The sequence below is a fragment of the Panthera tigris genome, chromosome F2 (assembly GCF_018350195.1).
Source record: "Panthera tigris isolate Pti1 chromosome F2, P.tigris_Pti1_mat1.1, whole genome shotgun sequence".
Classification (NCBI taxonomy): Eukaryota; Metazoa; Chordata; class Mammalia; order Carnivora; family Felidae; genus Panthera; species Panthera tigris.
In genome coordinates, this window is record NC_056676.1 from 44,670,119 (window position 1) to 44,689,322 (window position 19,204).

The 19,204-nt window shown below is 45.0% G+C and overlaps 1 protein-coding gene and 1 long non-coding RNA gene across 3 annotated transcripts in view; one reads left to right on the forward strand and one right to left on the reverse strand.

The window, feature by feature from the left end:
* Positions 1-3,304: 3,304 nt before the first annotated feature.
* Positions 3,305-11,011, forward strand: OSR2 (odd-skipped related transciption factor 2). Of its 2 annotated transcripts, none has more exons than XM_007073300.2 (4): positions 3,305-3,665; positions 7,720-8,488; positions 9,570-9,669; positions 10,429-11,011. In XM_007073300.2, exons 2-4 carry the CDS (start codon positions 7,833-7,835, stop codon positions 10,609-10,611), a joined length of 939 nt encoding a protein of 312 aa, XP_007073362.1. In that variant the 5' UTR covers positions 3,305-3,665; positions 7,720-7,832; the 3' UTR covers positions 10,612-11,011. The 2 variants fall into 2 exon arrangements, with proteins under 2 accessions (XP_007073362.1, XP_007073363.1); XM_007073301.2 differs by having other exon boundaries at positions 10,511-11,011.
* A 3,531-nt stretch (positions 11,012-14,542) lies between these two features.
* The window catches only part of LOC122235106, a 16,746-nt gene continuing 12,084 nt past the window's right edge, over positions 14,543-19,204 (reverse strand). Inside the window, exon 7 of the long non-coding RNA XR_006213233.1 lies at positions 14,543-14,730. This is a non-coding gene — a long non-coding RNA (uncharacterized LOC122235106). The remainder of the gene's footprint in view (positions 14,731-19,204) is intronic.

Consider the following 19,204-nt stretch of genomic DNA (forward strand, 5'->3'; position numbering starts at 1 on the left):
TCCCAGCCCATCCCAGTGTAGAGCGCCGACTCGAACATACTTTTCTAAAAGATAAAATTCTTAGTCTTTTGGTCCCTGTTCCACACCCTCAGTTCTGAGCCCAATGCCCGCGATCCTCCTTTAGGTTTTCGCAGACCTCCTCACAGCGCCCAAGCCCAGAGGATACCTGGGCTTCCCGCTCCTCGGGGCTGGAGGTGGGAGGGAAAGCGGCTAACAGTGCGCGAAGTTCAAATGCAAAAGGTCTCCGCCCTAAAGAGGCTGAGGAAGTCTGGGGAGAAGGGAGGCCAGTCCACAGAGGTAATGGCAGCTGGGATCCCTGGAGAAAAAAGATGGGGTTACCATAATTTGTATCTTAAGGGGTAAACACGTTTAGGATGTCCGCAGCGCGCGGTCAGAGTGGGAGAGGCTCGGAGTCAACTGCAAGGAAACCTGTTGTCTGACACCTGCTCGCTGCTTTACTGGCAGAGCCTCCTGGGTGGGCCGAGGAGGGGGAGAGGGGACTACTCTGCGGGCCCCCTCCTCCTCCAACTCTGCGTTTCCTCTCTCCGGCCTTCGCCGAGTCCTCCGGGGGCGTAAACTTTCAGCAGTTCGGGGTTGAACACAACTGCTCACGCGCTCCTCGTCGGTCTGTTAGCCATTGCCCTGGAAGCGTCCTTGGTGTCGAAAACCCAGAACCCAGAGCGAGGACAGCAGATGACCGAGTTGGCGGAAATGTCAGAGTGAACCGGCGGCGCAGCTCCGGGAGGGCGCAGGGGGAATGAGACGGCTGCGCAGAGACTCAGACCCCCTGAGTAGCTGCGCCGCTGTAGGCTCCAGGACTTCCCTCTCGGCACACACGGACCCCACAACTCGCCGAGGGCCGGGTGGCCTATCTTCCCAGCGGGGCGTTGTCGTCTGGGGAGTCCGGCCGGCGAGGCTGCTCCTGGGTGGGCCTCCACAAAACGTGCGCTCTAGACGCTGGCGTGGGCGAGGGGCTCGCCTGGGCTGAGCCTGGAGAAACTCAAGGTCCCCCACCGGGGTGGGCGCAGAGATGGCCGGGGAGAGCCCTGCGTGCAGGGCAGCGCGGCGCTCAGCCCCCCGCTTGCTGTCGGCCTGGGGCGCGCACCTGCCCAGTGCAGCGGCCGGGCCTAGAGGCTCCCGAGGCGCTGCCCCATGAAGCGTCTTCCAGCAAAGCCCGGAACTCGTCGACTCCTCCCTACCGTTCAAGCAACAGCAGCCCTCGGGCCGGCGTAGCCCAGACAACACTGTGGAACTTCAGAGGCTGGGGTGGGCGAGGTAAACACGTTTATGAAAAACCTGGGCCCAGGAGGTTTGCGGAAAGAGGGCGATGCTCGTAGGAAGTTGGAATTTCTGTCTACCCGGCAGGAAAAGCAGGCGGCTCCTTGCACACACTCATACAGGGTGGGAAGGTGTGAAGCCGACCGCTGGGGAGTTGCCTCCACTTTGGAAGAGGAAATACGAAGCGTAGGAACACTCTTCAGGTCACCACCCGGGAGTGTGTGTCCTGGGGGTCTGAAAGAAGAGAAAGTTCCCTCCAAATCTTCCAAATTGAGAAAAGCTGCGGAAGGAATGAGGTGGTTAGAGAGAGGGGACCGCAGGCATCCCGGTAGTTGGAACTCAGGACTGAGCGCTGAAATGAAAGGACCCCTAAAGAACCCTCTAGGGAAAACTTGTTGTTTAAAAAAAAAAAAAAAAAAAAAACAACAACCTAAACTCCTACGCGTTCTACTTCCATGCTGTTTGTCAAATCTACTTTAAGCAGTTAAATGCTGAAGGATATTAAACACTTGGCTCGCTATTCCAAACTCACTTTTTAACCTTGGAGAATTTGAAATTGGAAAGAAAGGGAAAAAAGATCTACTATCCCTGAATTATGTTTTATCAGAAGAACGAAAAATTCCATCCATCTGGACATAAATAAAATAGAAGGAATTATATCTTATTAATATAATATCTCGTAGCTTCTGCCTGGCTCACCAATTACTGGTTAACCTTTTGACAAATTTTAGGCTTCTGCTTATATTTACCCACTTCCCCGCACGATGAGATTATTGTAATTGTCCTTTGGGGCGGCACATCCAACACCATCTTTTGACGGAACACTTTTGAATTGTACACAGCATTTGGGCTGGAAGATTGGCGCCCCTCAAAGCGCGAACTTGCCGGGGGCTAACGCAAATCCCCTCTGGCGACTCGTCTGGGACGAAAGGCGTTTTCTTCAGTGTTGCTCACACAGATCTCATCTGGAAAGAGGCTGTTTAAAATGAGTGTGTCATTCCCTTTCTGTCACTAGGTCACCCTACTTACGGCTTAGCTGAAGTGCGTTCTGCAATTACGCTTACCCAGGACCAAACCTTTAGAAGAACCTGAAAATTTTATCACTACACTTCAAATTCGATTAAGTTTTCCTGGAGACTGAAAAGTGAACTGCATTTTTTTTTTTTTTTTTTTTTTGCTGGAAATGAAGATGTACATGTTTTGAGAAGCTACAATAGTATTTTCCTAAAAATTTAAAGTGATTGTTCTTCACCCATTCCAGATGGATTCTTTATTGTTTGCCAATGGGTTGCAGATGCCCACCCCTTTAACCAAGTTGGTTAACTGCTTATAAAATGTACACTGGCTGATTAAACCTTGAATACTGGAAGAAATTTCTTCTGGGACATTCCACATGTCTTTGCAGTAATTACGAAATTAGTCAATTGTCACCTCTAAAAACAAACTTCGTTTTGAAAACAGCAAGCAAGAGCAGACTACAGATATAGTCATAATTTACAAAAAGTATGTACAAAGCAGCATTTAAAATTGAAGGAAGGGTGATATATGCTGGAATATACAATCTAGAACTGATTGACTTTACCCTACGGAGAAGATAGTTATATTAAACGTGTTAAGATGTGGAAATTAATCCGGCGAGCGCGCCAAGTAAAACTACAAAAAGCCCTTTGGGTTTCTCTGCAGGGTCTTCAGGACGCAGAGAACCAGTTGTTTGGTTTCTAACAGTGTAAGGAAAAGTGGCACGGAGAAGGAAGGGGGTGGGCTTTGCTTGTGTGTGAATTTTGAACTGAGTCACCTTCGGTTCATCTCTGTAACAGGGGAACCTCCAGCAAACCTGTGCCTTTAAGACTCAGTTGCTATCCAAACACAAGTAAACAGAGTGGACCATTAGCGGGCGCCGGGCTCGGAGGCGGAGCCAGGCTCCATGGGCCCCGCGCTGCTGCAGGACGCCCGCCCGAAGGGGAGGCGGGGCTGCTACTAAAGCCCGGGACTCCGGGCCGCGAGCAGCCTGGGGAGGGACGCGGGCGGGGACAGAGCTCGGAGCGCGCGCTGCTGGAGGGTGATGGCCCTGCGAGGCTGCAGACTCCGACCTTACCCGGAGTCCGCGGCAAGAGGCTCGCGGAGACGCGGGGTTCCGGACGAGCGCTGAGCCCCGGCTTAACCACCCCCCGGGCTTTACAAACTCCACGTCCACAGTCCCCCACGAAGGCGAGGATCCGCTCTCGTTTTTGCTGCTCGTCGTCCACCAGATCATGTCCGCGGCTCCCGGGATTCCGCTCGGAAAAAGAAGTTTGCCCAGCGAGGACCCAATGACCTTTCCGAGCCGTGCGCCTCACTACCTGGGCCGGGTCTGAGCGAAGGTGCCCAGGCGGACCTTTCCGAGGGAGGTGAGTGTCCGCCTTGGGAAGGGGCTGCAGCCGCCAGAAGGAAGGAAGGGAGGATGGGTGTCGGGGGTGTGGGGGACACTCAGATTCTCGGTTCCGCGTGCCCCAAGTTCAGAACTGTGAAAAGAAATCATATGGATGCAATCTTGGGGCACTGTGTTTCTCACTTAATCGGATTCCAGGCACACCACTCCCAGCTAACACCCAACGGCACACACTTGTACGCGCTGTTTTAGTTCTGTTTTGCGACATTTAATCTAAGTGTTCGGCAAGGCTTCTTAGAAAAGCTGCTCAACATACGCTCAGATAAAACCCCATAATCCCATGTGCTTCTGATGGTGCCGCAGAATTCCTGGTCCACCCGTCCCGGGGCAGCCGCAGCAGCTCGGGGCAGCCGCAGCAGCGCAGCGCAGCGCGGACGCGCGGGGACTCACAGTGCCTGCCTAGCCAGCGCGTTGCAAGAGGGAAGTTACAGTTCAGTCCTAGGTAATCCTCCAACCTTGTGCTGGGCTTTTGATTTTCCTCCCAGCCTCCAGTCCTGGAGAGGGGGCAGAAGGCAAATTCCCTTAGGGTTTAAACGCTCGCCTCCTCGAGTAAGAGCAACAGAGAAAGGAGTAGTGGCGGTTGCAGGAAGGAAGGAGAAAAAAGGTGTTTGCGGAGGGAGCGGGGGGGATCCGTCTCCCTACCTGTTAGAACCTAGAGAACAAAAGAGGGCTGGCATTTCCCGAAGCGAAACGGCGCAGACAGCTACTTTCTCAGCTAAACAAACTGCAGTCCTGAGCAAAACAAGAAAATTACTCACGCAGGGAGAGCGAGGGAGCAGAGAGAAACAGAACCCAGATTATGCGGAAGGCATCTTAATTTAATTAACTCCTTGGAAAGGCAGAGGCGCGGCAAAGGGGCAGGAACTTCGCGGCCCTTTTCCTCTGTTCACCTGATCCAGTCTGGCCATCGTTAGTACTTTTTAAATGATCTCCTTATATCTACTGGGACTATAGCTCTGATTTATGTAAAATTCCATTGTGGCTTGGGTTGAAATTCAGCAAGCCTATGGATCCATCAGTCGTTTCTCTCACACTAGCACACAGGTTTTAGCAGATGACCCCTGACTGTGTCTTATTTTTAGATAACTGAATGTAATCACAGCATTACCAAAGAGCAAGACTCTATCAGATTACCACGTACCTTTTTTCTCCCATGTTTTGAAAGCTTCGGTGAAATGAAATTAGTAGGTACACATCTCACTTGTTGACAGCCAGTGAATTAAATTTTACAAAACTTCTGTTCATGCCTGGAAATCCCTGTGAAGAAGACTGATAAAAGAAAATTAGTCTCAGCTTCACCAAAATATTTGTTTTTCACTGGCTCTTTCCTTGTAAAATTAAAAGTAACTAGTGGTCCGAAAAGGGGTAGTGGAGAAATGACAGCAGAGGATGATGACCTCTGTTACTGCCTGAAGCTCAGTGTGGGAACTACATGCTCCACTCCAGACAAAATGAAAGTACTTCAGCTCTCTTCGTTGACTTAAAACATCTCTTGACATATATTTCCAGCAACTCAGTGGGAGAGTGGAAATCTAAAGTCCCTGATTATTTATGGCAAAAGTGTTTGGTGGATATTTAGAGTTGTTCTGCTTGTAAAAGGGTTGAAGTCACCACTGGTTTGTTCTTCTTCTATGGAGAAACTATCTGTCCTGCAAATTAAAATGAAAACTTACTATGAAATAGCACGTTTATGCTGCTTTGGAGCTGAATTGTAATGGAGTTGCTAATTTTTGTGTTACAAACCATTTGAAGAAAATGGCAGGAAGATGGCACTCAACTTTTTGCTGGCAGAATTAATGCATAATGTTTATGGCAGATTTCACTTTGTGCATTTGAAGTGGAAATTACAGGTGGTGATATTCCTTCAGTTGACAACCCCCCCCCCCCCATAACAGTGGTGGGAGTTATACTTTGCCTCCTGTATTTATTTCTAAGAAATCTAGTCTGGGAATACACCCAAATAATAATTTCGGTTTCCTCTCTATGGGGGAAACCGCTTTTTAACACTAGGGGAAAAATAATATTTTGAATCTCTGGAAAATCCTCATTACACAAAAAGAAGGAAATAAACGTGTAATTTATTATTTTTAATGGAAAATGAGATAATCAGATAGATTACTAGGAATGTTAGTAGACTCCTTTTTCCCTGCCTTTCTAGGAGGGCTTGAGGGTTGCCACTGAACAAAAATGAATCGTGATTTGTGGTGGGAAAGTTTATTACTAATGGAGGTTTACAGTTTCGGTTGAATGGTCTGACTGAGACCCTCTGACTCTTCCACACCTCTCATTAACCCCCGTTCTGAACTCCCAGGCCGAATACGACCAGGCAGAAGCGGTTCATTAATAAATCCCTGTCTCTGAGCATTCCAGAGGAGGAGAGAGAGAAGGTGTGGGCCTCACGGCAGCGACCAAATTCTGCCTTGTCAGAGCGCTGTGTCATTATCGCAGTCTCCCAAGTCTGCCCTCAGACCCGCGGGCAACACTTCACAGCGCACTAGAATAGATTCAGGCGTGTAAAGGGATGGGTGGTGAAGGAACACTGGACAAACTTTCCCACCTTCCGGCTGGGTTCAAAAGCCAGGCTTAAAAGGTTGAATGGCTCCAATCCATCCGCGGGCCCCTCGCAAGCACTTAGCTGGGAGTCCCGCACCTGGGGAGCCTCCCTCAAAGGCAAGGCCCAGGTCTGAGGAGCTGGCAGAACCGCTGCTAAAAGGCGGCTGGCGGTGGGAAAAGGTGGGCCTTTCCCTGAAATGCAGGTAGGGTGTCCTGGGGAATCGGGGTCTGAAATCAGACCTCTGTATTGCCATTGGGGGAGCAGGAAGAGGGGAGTGAGTGCTCCCTGCTTAGGCCCAGGCCGCACACATCTCCCAGCAGATAAACGACCTTCCTCCAGGCTGGCAAAGCCGCACTGTAACCTCCGTGGCTCCCCTGCTGCCCCTTCCCCAGGGAGTCCACTCTTCTCTCCACTCCTCTCTTCTCACCTCCTGAGGCCTCCCTGGTGTAGGAGCGGCTCCCGGTGCCAGGCCGGGAAGCCGCTCCCGCCTCCCGAGAGCTTGGCGCTCAGTCTGGGAGAAGGGGTTCCGGCCTCAGGGAGGTTCTCCGCCCACCCACCCGTATCCCCTACCACCGCACCCCACCCCCGAGAGCCTGAACCATCTGGAAGGGATCTTGGTCGGGGGGTGGGAGGGGACGGCTCCTGGGAAGGAGGAGGGGGCGATTCCAGGCTGAACCGGCTCCAGAGGTGTCACTTTTCTTTCCTGCGGCCCGTCACCGCTGATAAATGGGACTGAGGCAGAGGAAGGAAAAAGAAAACCTCCGAGGTCAACGCGGGGCGAGACCGGCCCCTCCGAGGGCCCTCCGGCCCTGGAGCGCGAAGCGCACCCCGGCTGCGCTCCCGCACCCGCGGCGTGGCCGGGGTAAGCGCGGGAAAGGCGACCACGCGGCGGAACGGCCTGCGGGGGGCGCAGCGCGGGGAGCAGCAGCACCCGGGCTCCGCCGGGCCGTCCGCGTCGTTGCCCGGAGAGCTCGGAGGCGCCGCGGCGACAGAGGCTCGGCCCTGGGCCTGCGGGTGCTGGCGTCGCGGGCCGTCGCGGTTGCCCGACCTTCGCCGGACAGGGTGGGCTGGATGGGCTGAACTGGGTGCTTCCTCCGCTGAAGCACCGCCTTCCCCCAGCCCGCCTTTCTTTCTCCCGGGGCCTGGGTCTTCCGCTCAGTGCGTGCCCGCCAACCCCACCTTCCTCTGGGCGCCCACAGAAGGGCCGCCGGGGCGCCCGGCTCGCCGGAGAGCCACTTCCCGCCCTGCCTGACACCCTGGCCTCGGGTCTGAGCATGGTTCGGACCCGCACGGCAGGCGCTGTGGGGATCCCTCACCACTCCTTCTGGGGGCCCTGGAGTAGAGTGGGAAGGAGGACTTTGAAGGAAGGTGTGGTAACCCGCGCCGGCGCCAAAGGGCAGGCCGAGCCTGCTAGGATAATAGTCACAACTCTCCCCCTCTCTTCTCCTGCCATTTTTAGGGTTTTCTCTGCGTGCCTTTGTCTCTCTGGGTTCTCGCCGGAGCCCCACGCCCACCTGCCTCTGAGTCCTGGAAGACAGGGGCGGCTCCCTCCGCCCCCCAGCACCAGGGAAAATGGGGAGCAAGGCCCTGCCGGCGCCCATCCCGCTACACCCGTCGCTGCAGCTCACCAATTACTCCTTCCTGCAGGCCGTGAACACCTTCCCCGCCGCGGTGGACCACCTGCAGGGCTTGTACGGTCTCAGCGCCGTGCAGACCATGCACATGAACCACTGGACGCTGGGGTACCCCAACGTGCACGAGATCACCCGCTCCACCATCACCGAGATGGCGGCGGCGCAGGGCCTCGTGGACGCACGCTTCCCCTTCCCGGCTCTGCCCTTTACCACCCACCTCTTCCACCCCAAGCAGGGAGCCATTGCCCATGTCCTCCCAGCCCTGCACAAAGACCGGCCCCGTTTTGACTTTGCCAACTTGGCCGTGGCCGCCACGCAAGAGGACCCCCCTAAGATGGGAGACCTGACCAAGCTGAGCCCGGGGCTAGGTAGCCCCATTTCGGGGCTCAGTAAATTGACTCCGGACAGAAAGCCCTCCAGAGGGAGGTTGCCCTCCAAAACGAAAAAAGAGTTTATCTGCAAGTTTTGCGGCAGACACTTTACCAAATCCTACAACTTGCTTATCCACGAGAGGACCCACACGGACGAGAGGCCATATACGTGTGACATCTGCCACAAGGCCTTCCGGAGGCAAGATCATCTGCGGGATCACAGGTGAGGTTGGAAAAGAGGTTGGCCTGGGTAGGGAAGTCGACTTTGTTCAGAGTACCGAGTCCTGATAGACAGTCTAAGTGTCACCAAAATCCCCTCTAAACCAGAATATATTCCCAAATACATTTGGAATATATATATTCCTGGCCAGCTACAGCTAACCCCCAACTGTTACCTTTTTCCTCCTCTGTCTCTGGCTGCGTCCTGGTTTGGGATGCGGAAGGGCCTTTCCTCATTCTTAGGCAGTTACAATCTGGTGGGTTGGTCTTTGTATGCGTTTCCCAGTTTCCTCCGGGTCGCCAATGGGGGGTGGGGCCAATAAAGCCGAGGGACCCCAAAGACCTTCCCACCGTGGGTACCAGTTCTAGCTGCTGTCAGACCATTTCTAGAAATCTACTCGGGCCACCTCTACTGGGTACCCTCCTTTCCCTATCTCCCTACCCCCAGGTGTGCCCCAGAGCCTGCCAAGGCGACTTTTCTTTTATTTTACTTATGGGGGTCTTGAGATCACTGAATTTAGAAACGGGTCCCCACCCCGCAACACCCTACGACCTTAAACTCTGCATTAATAAATGGCAATTGAAGAAATACTGTAACGTAAGTGTTTTCATCGGGTAGAAGCTTCCAAGGAGTGGGGGTGGGGGTATCTTTTCTTGGACTCTTGCTTGTAGTTCTACAGCACTGGGACTCCTGTTGGGATCCTCCGCGGCTGTTTAGGGATTGGGTAAAATCGGTTCCCCTAGAGTCGGCCTTGCCTAACATCCTGATTTGGCCAGTTTAAATACCAGAGAAAACCGAAGAGACCAAGAAGGACTCATTCGGCACGATTTTGAGCTCCAGAATACACCAGAGAGGGCGATCAAGTGTAGATAAAGCCGGCGTCCGGTGAATGTTTTGAAGAATCTGTTAGTTGAGGTTAACCATAAACAGAATTACACAGAGAAAAAAAAATACAATCTATAAACATAAATAATGGGAATCCCGTTTCTTCTGCCCTTTCACGACTTGGTTTTGAGTAACTGTCAAAAGAAACTCCTCACCGTGGTGTAAAACCATTTCAATGAAACCTTATATTGATTTTCAGGTATATCCATTCCAAAGAAAAACCTTTCAAATGTCAGGAGTGTGGGAAAGGATTTTGTCAGTCTAGAACTCTAGCGGTTCACAAAACTTTACATATGCAGGTAAGTTTGTTTTCTTGTTTTAAAACAATGGCTGGTTTCGTTTTATCATCTTTGCTCACAAAGGTGTTCAATGGCAAGCTCTTTCTCTTAAAAGGCTCTGTTTAGACTTAGTTTTCGAGGTGGGGAAAAGCAGCACTCAGCATTTTTTATGCAAAAAATTACTCTTACCTGCCATAAAGCATTATTATATTTTTCTTAAAGAAAAGGCCATTCTCTTTATTCTAAGTCCTAACTTTAGATTTTTTTTTTTTCCATCTGATCTGCCCTGCATTTAAAGCTTTCGTGTTTGGGAGGAAATAAAGGTAATTTTGATAATGGAGGCATAGTGAAATCCCATATGCTCTCTCTCCCAGGGGCCTCATAATTTGTAGTTTTCAGAACATTGAGGAATAGTTTAATTTTCCAGCAAAGAGGAGCCTTATTACCCGGGAGAATGTCGTTCCTTAAGAGTGGATTAGAGTTTTTTCCTTCCTCCTTTTCCTGCCTGTGACACGGTGATGAAATGTAAAGAGCTGGAAATCACAAAGCCCACCGCGGTGGCCACCGGCACTTATCAGTGTAATCGGGCCTCTGTGTGTGCCTGCGCGAGTGCGTTCTTGATTGGAGGATTAGGAGCCAGATTTGTTCGTGCAAGTCCCCTCTTTTGTTGTCGTGCGCGTGTTATGTTAACGCTTGTGATACCGATAAGACAGAAACTATTGAGAAGGGTGCGGTGGTGGTGTGAAGGATTAATCCTTTGCTTGCTTCACATCTGAACAGGAATCTCCACACAAATGTCCCACATGTGGAAGAACCTTTAATCAGAGAAGTAATCTGAAAACTCACCTTCTCACCCATACAGACATCAAGCCCTACAGCTGCGAGCGGTGCGGCAAAGTGTTCAGGCGAAACTGTGATCTGCGGCGGCACAGCCTGACTCACACCCCGCGGCAGGACTTCTAGAGAAGCCCAGGATGTGTCCCGTGCCGCCGCTGCTCCCCTCCCCAGACACTTCTCCACGCCTCCCACCCAAGGGTCGCACCCCCAACCCCTCACTGACCCCAGCTCTTCCCTTGCTGTAGCCGCACCTGCAGCTCCAGGGAGTTAACTCTTCTTCTCGAGGACTGAGGACTGTAGAAAGCCACACAAGTACATCCCTTCACAAAGAGTATATGCTAGTTTCTTGTAGATATTCACAGCTCATTTTAGAGCTCTGTACATAATGTCGTGGGTCTTCGTTTTGTTGTTTTGTTTTGTTTGTTTTTGTATCTTGTTGGATGCACCTAGATATGGAAAATGGAAGCCAAATTTATCTTTAAAGAGTGTATTTTCAAAATAAAACCTTTTCTTGTTTGTTTCAACACTTCTGCAAAAGTGTCTTGCTATTTAACTTCTGTTCTTCCGCTGGGCTCTGGGAGAGTAGGATGCCTCCAAAATACTCAACATTGAGGGTTTTCTTTATCCCTAGGTTTTTAAAATAAGACTTCTCACAATTCTCTTACTGAGACTTCAGCTCTTCCCTTTCTGTGTTATGGTATTTTTGAATTGGACAATTTAGATTTGGAATTTTTGGTTTTCACAGATATTAAAATTGATACCCTCGAGGTTTTATCCTCTTTTGTTTATTCTAATTCTTTGTGTGTTATTCCTTCTGATAAAAAGCAATATAATGATTGTTAATAGCATGCAACTCCATGACTGACCTATCTGAAAGCACAAGATGGAAAAGTCCTTGACCTAATGTCAAAGTTTATGATGGACTTCTCTTACTATTAGACTTTGAACACTATGATTTAGCACTGTAGACAGAGACTTTACCCTGGTTTCAGGAGAGAAGTCTAATAATCCTCCTATAGAAGAGTGCAGGAAGATACAACCTTCAGAAGATGGGGGACCAGAGGAGAAAGGAGAAACTAGCTGTGAAAATATTGCTTTCCTAGGGTGGAGATGTTTTCTTCTAGAAGGTTCAGATTTCTCTGCAAAGCAAACTTGAGTTAGGTCACTTGCAAAGTTTTCATCACTGGTTGGTCTTTTGTCCCTGGGAAAATGCCAGAAGTATAGGTAGTCTGTGTGGAGCTCATGGGAAGCATGTCATAAACTTCTGAGGCATTTCAACCTTTCCCAGATGATTCCTGGGGAATGTGACACTGGCATCATGACAACCTGTATAGGATTTGGGTGGAAGACTTTGGATACAGATAAACTGTAGTACTATGCAGAAGTACTGGAAGGGATATAACTGAACTTAAGGAGGGAACATCAGAGGAACCCATGGCCCAGTAGCCCAGAAGGTACTCACAGACTTTAACACTGAACAATAGGGTAAATTAGGTATTCCCAGATTTTTCATTTTTATATTTGTATTAGATGGCATGTTTCATCTTTAGGGACTAGGCATCACATCCTGTGTTTGTACTTTAGAATCCTCCAGAAGGGTACATAGGGACTTGAGGACTTGATTCCAAATTTTTTGCCAGTGCCTTGTTCAACACAATTTACAAAGAGGTTTCAAACATGTTCCAGATTCAATGCTTACTCTGTTCTCAAGGGAACTGGCTGGAAGTCACTGACGCTTCTCATGAGAGATGAATTCTATCCAACAAAGTGTCCACTCACCAAGCCTGTGTGTCTAATGCTCACACAAATGCATTTCCCAACATGGGATGGGCCCAAGCCTTCACTGAGGAGAGGGGGCAGGAAAGAGTGTGAGGGTGCATGTGTGTGTGGTATTTAGAAGACTGAAACTCTTGTTTGTTTTCTTGTGTTTGTATAGAATTAACTCAGTGACCTCCCTACCTCTACTCTCTCAAGATCCTGCCCACCTTGGCACAGAAGATTTGAATACTTTAGGGCAGGGTTACACATTGACTGTCCCTAGAGCTCCCCTAATCCCGCAGGCATTTCCATGTCCTCAGTCTCGCTTCCCCACCCAACCCAACCAACTATAAGTGTCAGAATTCCATTGCACAGGGTTCAGTCCAATTATCAAAGAATGACCCTTGCTCACTATCAAGCTCAGGCATATCCTTGAAGTCAGTGTCACAAGGATATTTAGATAGGAATACGGTTCCTCTGCATTTATTTTAGTTAAAAAAAATGGGAATCAGAAGGGAATGAGGAAAAAATAGAGAAAGTGGAGAAAGCAGTTACTCTTCCCAGATACACACTATTTCAAAAATCAATGTTGATTTGTTTATATAGTTATTAATTTAACAAGTGCACATTTTGGGATCTTGACTACTTAGTAATTTGAAAACCTGTACTAGGGTTTAATTTAATAGCTCCCTTCCTTCAGTCTGCACTCCTGAAGCCAGCATCCATCTAGACTCAGAAAGAGATCTAGCCTCATTGCTCTCTCTTTCCACACCTCATGATCTCAGGGGAACTTTTGAACAGTGGGTTCTTTCCTCTCCAAATGCAGAGTTTTGTTTTCTTCTTTATAATGTTCAAGTATGCAGGAAATGAATCTTATGTGAGAAAAACTTGTAAGACATCATAAGGAAAATGATATCTTGTAGCTTATGAAATTAATCTACTGAGTTTTGGTGTGGTTTTTGGTTTTTTTTTTTTTTTTTTTTTTTTTTTTTTTTGGTTTAGGGAAGAGTCATTATTTGAGTTTTAGATTAGCCTGTGTTTTCCTTACACCCTCTACCATAGTCAACTCATGAATCAATACTCCTGGCCAGAGACCAGGAATGGGAAATATCACGAGTCATAACCACAGTGCTGAAGAACTTCATGTACAACAGTTAAGTATTCAGCTGTGACTTTAATCTTATTTTGCAATCCATGTGTGGGATTTTAAAAATAATATCTAAAATTAATTACATTGTAACCAATTATTAATGTAAAATTATGAATGTGTGTTAGGTGCATGTATTAAGGCTAATATTGAAATGAAGGTCATTGTAGTACTAGCGCTTTATAATTGCAGTAATTAAAATTGCTATTTTACCCAGGCACATCCTCTTTTACGTGAGGAAACTTACAAACGTTGAACTCTAAGACTACTGAATATTTAAAAAGCAAACAAATCTAAAATTTCAAATTATAAATAAGCCTAATTACTACTAATGATGAAATCAGAAGCATATACTGGGAGTTTCTTCTACTGTTCATTTGTCAGATGTTAGCATAGACGTTTGAACCTCTTCACTTAAATCATGTTCAGTCAGGTACCCTTGCCCTACTTTTGTTTCTAGAGGAGCAGCCTACCCCTGGAAGGTACTTGGGAAACATTAGTTCTTGAAAATTGCCAACATGACAGACTACATGCATTTGGATTGAACACGGAATAGAATCTACAGCAAATTTTACTACAAGAAGGGTATTACCATGGCATAATGGGCTACCTTCCTACTCCCAAAGTAACATTAATATTATTACGATAATAAAGAAAGAGGAAACGTTGATGAAACCATATAACACATTGTAAACAGGAATAACTTTTGATTTTTGAGGATTATTTGTTTTCACATTTATCAGTGTATTATATTGAGACCGTATTTCCCAATTTTTCCTTCTGAAATGTAACTTTCCACTGATAACCACCTCTGCTGAAAGCACCTAGCAATAAAGGGAGTGGAGATTCAGAATGATTCAGCTTTGATGACCTGAGATATTTCAAGTTCATTCCTGTTTATTGCTTGTTTTCCCCCTCCAACACAAATTACATTATCATAAGCTATGTAACTTTTTCTATATAATCATCCAAGGCAAAAAATGACAGTGAAAAACTATAAGTAACCCAAACAGCCTTTAAGAGGAAATGGTTGGGTAAATTATAATGCTATATCTCTTATGTATGGCATTATACTAGGTATATATTATACTATTAGGTATAGCTTTCTACTGCAAACAGAAAACCTGACCAAAAGGGGCTTGAACAATAGGGGATTTATTTTCTGACATAACAAGAGGTCTAAAGGTAGGATCCAGAGAGGTATAATTAATTGGACTGACAAGATTATCCAGAGCCCAGTTCTTCTTACTTTTCTTTTGTTCCATCTTTAGTGTGTAGACTGGCTCCCTTCATGGCCACAAGATGGTTGCAACAGCTCCAACCACCAGTTCTAGTGCTTCCTTTTCACACATATGTCACAGGTAGGAAAAGGATTTATTTCTTTTTTGTATCACTTTTTAAGAATTAACAATTTCTGCATAAATCCAACCTGTAGACTTGCCCATATATCTTATTGGTCAGAATTAGGTCAACCTGCTCATTCCTCAGCCAATCGCTGACAAGGAGAATACAATTAGCCTGCAATGGACTAAATAAAACTCATCTTATAAGCATAGAAATGGAGCTAGCCTTCCCTGAAGCCTCTGATTGCCCGAAAAAAACCCTGATTTCTGTTAGCAAGGAAGAAAGGAAAACTGAGTTTTGTGAATATAAAGCAGATATTAAAGATGAAGTTTCTGTTAATAACCTTATGTTAGGAGATGCTTATGTTGTAACACAGCAAGATATTCAATGGCATGTACAATATTACTCAAACTATATAAACAAACAAAATCTTGAAAAAACTAAGCAGAAATAAAGACTAGCAGAAAATACACTGAAATGTTAATAGCAGTTATTCATGAGTAGCAAGCTAAAGGTGTGTTTTTCTTCTCCTTTTCTTTTTTGAAAATTTCTATTTGAAAAAAATTTTATGTTTATTTTTGAGAGAGAGAGAGAGAGGCAGAGAGAGAGAGAGAGGCAGACAGAGATGGAGACAGAATCGGAAGCAGGCTCCAGGCTCTGAGCTGTCATCACAGAGCCTGTTGAGGGGCTCAAATTCACAAACCATGAGATCATGACCTGAGCCAAAGTCTCATGAGCCAAAGTTGATGCTTAACTGACTGAATCACCCAGCGCCCCTCTTCTCCCTTTCTTATTTTCAACTTTCCCACAATAAGCATGTGTTAGTTTTATAAAGGAAAAAATAATAAACATTATTTTTAAAATTCAAGATAAAGCCTTAGTTTACTCAATATATTTTTTTCATATGGCTTTATTGTCTCTGACCAGCCTTTGCTTTGTCTCTTGTCCACACAAACCCACGTATACACTCTTGCTTCTTCTAAACCACTTCTTTAATTTCATTACATCTTTCTAGTTTCTTTCCATTCTTCCTTGATTTCTATTCACATTTCTTTTTCCTATCTTTTCTCTTCTCTAGGTTTCTGTATACTGGCTCTTTGTTTTCTTCCTTGTAAGACCTTCAGTAATTCCAGCTCAGTGTTCCTCCAGGTATGATCATCAGACTTACCCAGGGTACTTATTTCTGGGCTCTCCCTAATCCAGTGTGTGACTTGGGATTCCTGGTGATAAAGACTCAGAACTCTGTATTTTAAACAAACACTTCAGGTAGTTCTTATGTGTATTACAGACTGAGAATGTCTGCATTAGCCTTTGACACCATCATTCCCTTTATCTTATCCATCAGCCATTTACTATGTGCCTACCATAATAAACATAAAATAAATTTCAACCCGCTTTTCTTTACTTATTTACTCATGTCCTTGACGTGGTGAAAATTTCCTCTGCCTTTATTCTTATTACTCTTCTATGGTCTCTCTATGTACTTTTCTTTTCTATTGTTGCTGTCTCCAAATTAGATTTATCTTTTTTGCACTAATAGACATCTTTGGCTTTGATATTTTATTTCTTTGTTCTTTTTTGTTCTCTTAATCCATTTTCTAATTTAAAGAGGCAGGAGAATAGAGAGAATAATTGATTAAGATGAGAAAATCACAGAGAAGTAAAAATAATTCTCTTTTGGATTTGTATATTGAAATATTGTCACCAAATGACTTGTTACTTTGGCTTCTGTATAAAGAACATTAAGTTGCTATGAGTAATGCTTTATGTATTGAGCTGTGTGTGTGTGCACAACCTAAAATTTGTTTATTAGATTATTTTATTATTACACTAAAATTTCAGAGTAGGTGGCTATATGTTGTGATGGAAAAAGCCATGGACATGAAGTCAGAAGATGGATTTAAGGGCACCTGGGTGGCTCAGTCAGTTAAGTGTTCCACTCTCAATATTGGCTCAGGTTGTGATTTCATGGTTCTGGGATTAGGCCTGTGTCGGGCTCTGTGCTAAGCATGGAGCCTGCTTGGGATTCTTTCTCTCCTCTCTCTGTTCCTACCCCACTCATGGGCTCTCTCTCTTTCCTCTCTCTTCTCTCTCTCAAAATAAACAAACACTAAAAGAAAAGATGGATTTAATTTTTTAAGCTCTGGAATTGTTTATAGACAAAACATTTAACCTTTTTGAGGCTCAGTTTCTCATCTGTAAAATGTGAATTTGTCCTACATAATAAGGTCTTCTCCACCTTGTAAGATTTATGGTTCTCATTTAGGTAAGCATGAATGTATTATTAGATGAGCATTGTTCACTTCACAAAAACTAGAAAATACCAAGAAATCATATCACTTCTCTCTCATAAAATATGTCATTAACTCAATAAAAATAAATGTAGGCTTACAAATTAATTTCTACTTGAAACTGTCATATCATGTTTTTCTAAAACTTCTGAAATATTAGAGGCTCTTTGGATGACTGTTGATTAAAAGTAAAGTCTTTAAATTCAAAAGGAATTGTACTTCTTTATCATTTTCAGCTGATAAAAACAATCATGCTTATTGTAAAAAAAAATTCAAACCATATAGAAGTCTATAAGTAGAAGTCTCTTATTTCCTCACCCCCACTAATGACCCTATTAGTTTCATTCCCCAGAGGTAGCTACTGTTAACATTTTTGGTCTGTCTTTCTGGACATTTTGCTGTGGATATTCAAAGGTAAGCATATACTTAACATCACACACACACAAATAGGATCATAGAATAATAGTATTTTGCAACTTCTACACACACACACACACACACACACACACACACACACACACACACTTAACAAAACAATATATCTATTGGGTCTTTTGTTTTTCCACATCAGCGTAAATAGATATTCCTCTAAGGTGATGGAAAAAAAAAAAAGTCTAAAGACTTCTAAACCTGAGGATTGAATCTCTTCATTAGAATTTAACATGAGAAATAGGAAAATCATTGTTACTGAAATTATTTACAGAATACTATCCTTAACTGACAACCTTTAGTCCCCTATCTTCATGACAGCAGCTGAGAGAGTGCCTGAGGGTTTCGAAGATTCTTCAAGGTGTGTCATATTATGGTTCACATCAGTGCACACTGAGATACCTCTCTGGCAAGAACTGAAAGATACAGTTCTTAAATCCCCTGGTGACCCATTATCCATGGATCATTGACAAGATAGAATGTAATAGCTCCTGTCTTTTTACCAAGGTAAACTTCCCAGTGAAACTGTACTGTTCTTGCCCTATGTCTCTTATCTAAACAAAAAATTAATCTAGGAAAAAGAAACTACATTAAGTAGATAATGCAAATACTCTCATATTATTTATTGTATTTTAATATTTATTGAATGAGGAAATATTTATTGAAATATGGTAGCTGTTTAATAGTAAAGACTGACCCTGACAAGTTGTTCCCACAACTCAACTTTCCAAACAGATCATGTGAAATTCAAGGCTAAGCAAATTGCACAAGATCCAGCATTTGGAACATAAAGTTCTAAATAAAGAACTAATAGAACATAAAGAACTAATAGATATTTTGTTTATTTAAGGCCAGCATTAAAACAATAGGTCAGCTGGTACTATGGGCCAGAATTGAACATTTCCTATTATTTTTCTATGGTCTAAAGAGTCAGTATTTCTCTATCCTAAAAATTATTTCACTTGTGCACCGGTCCATAGTCATAAACTCAGTGGGACCCACTCTTAGTCCTCTGCAATGTTTACCATGAGGCACCATGTTTTTGCAACATCATTTATTGGCAGTGCTGTGTTATAAATATTATAATGTGATGACAGGACATGGCCATGTTTTTATTTGGTTCTGATCTAGATTCATCTGAAAGTTCCTTATTTTATGTTAATCTTTTTTACTTCTATAAGGATTCTTCCTCCATTTCTATGGGTTTAGAGATAGAAATGGTTAGAAATAGAAAGATGACGCTCTTATCAACTTGATTAACACTTTATTTCCTGCCCAGGTCGAAAGAAAAAAGGAAAAAAGAAAAAAGGCAGTAACTTAACCAAAAAAGCAGGTTGCAGAATGACAAGTATGTATCATTCATGTAAATTTTGAAGGCATGATATATAGTTTGTATAAATATAGTAAAAATATAAAATGTTCTTGGAAATAATAAACACTAAATTCTGGATATTGGTTACCTTTGGGGAGAAAGACAAAAGAAATTAAGGATGCTACACACTGAAGGGGGACTTCAATTGTATTTATATTTTATTGCCTAAAAACATCTGAAGCAAATACTTAAACAGTTAAGACTTCACAAAACTGAGTGATATGTGTACGAGATTGTTACGTTAGTCTCCATACTTTTCGATATGCTTGGAAATTTTCATAACAAGCCTTTCTTTTCCCCAAAGAATCTGATTTTAGGGGTGCCTGGCTGGCTCAGTCAGTAGAGTATTTGACTCTTGATCTTGGGGTGGTGAGTTTG

Coding starts and splice junctions, on each gene's coding strand:
- OSR2 (XM_007073300.2), top strand. CDS start 7,833: ATGGGGAGCAAGGCCCTGCCGGCGCCCATCCCGCTACACCCGTCGCTG. Junction 8,489..9,569: donor GATCATCTGCGGGATCACAG/GTGAGGTTGGAA, acceptor ATTGATTTTCAG/GTATATCCATTCCAAAGAAA. Junction 9,670..10,428: donor ACAAAACTTTACATATGCAG/GTAAGTTTGTTT, acceptor ACATCTGAACAG/GAATCTCCACACAAATGTCC.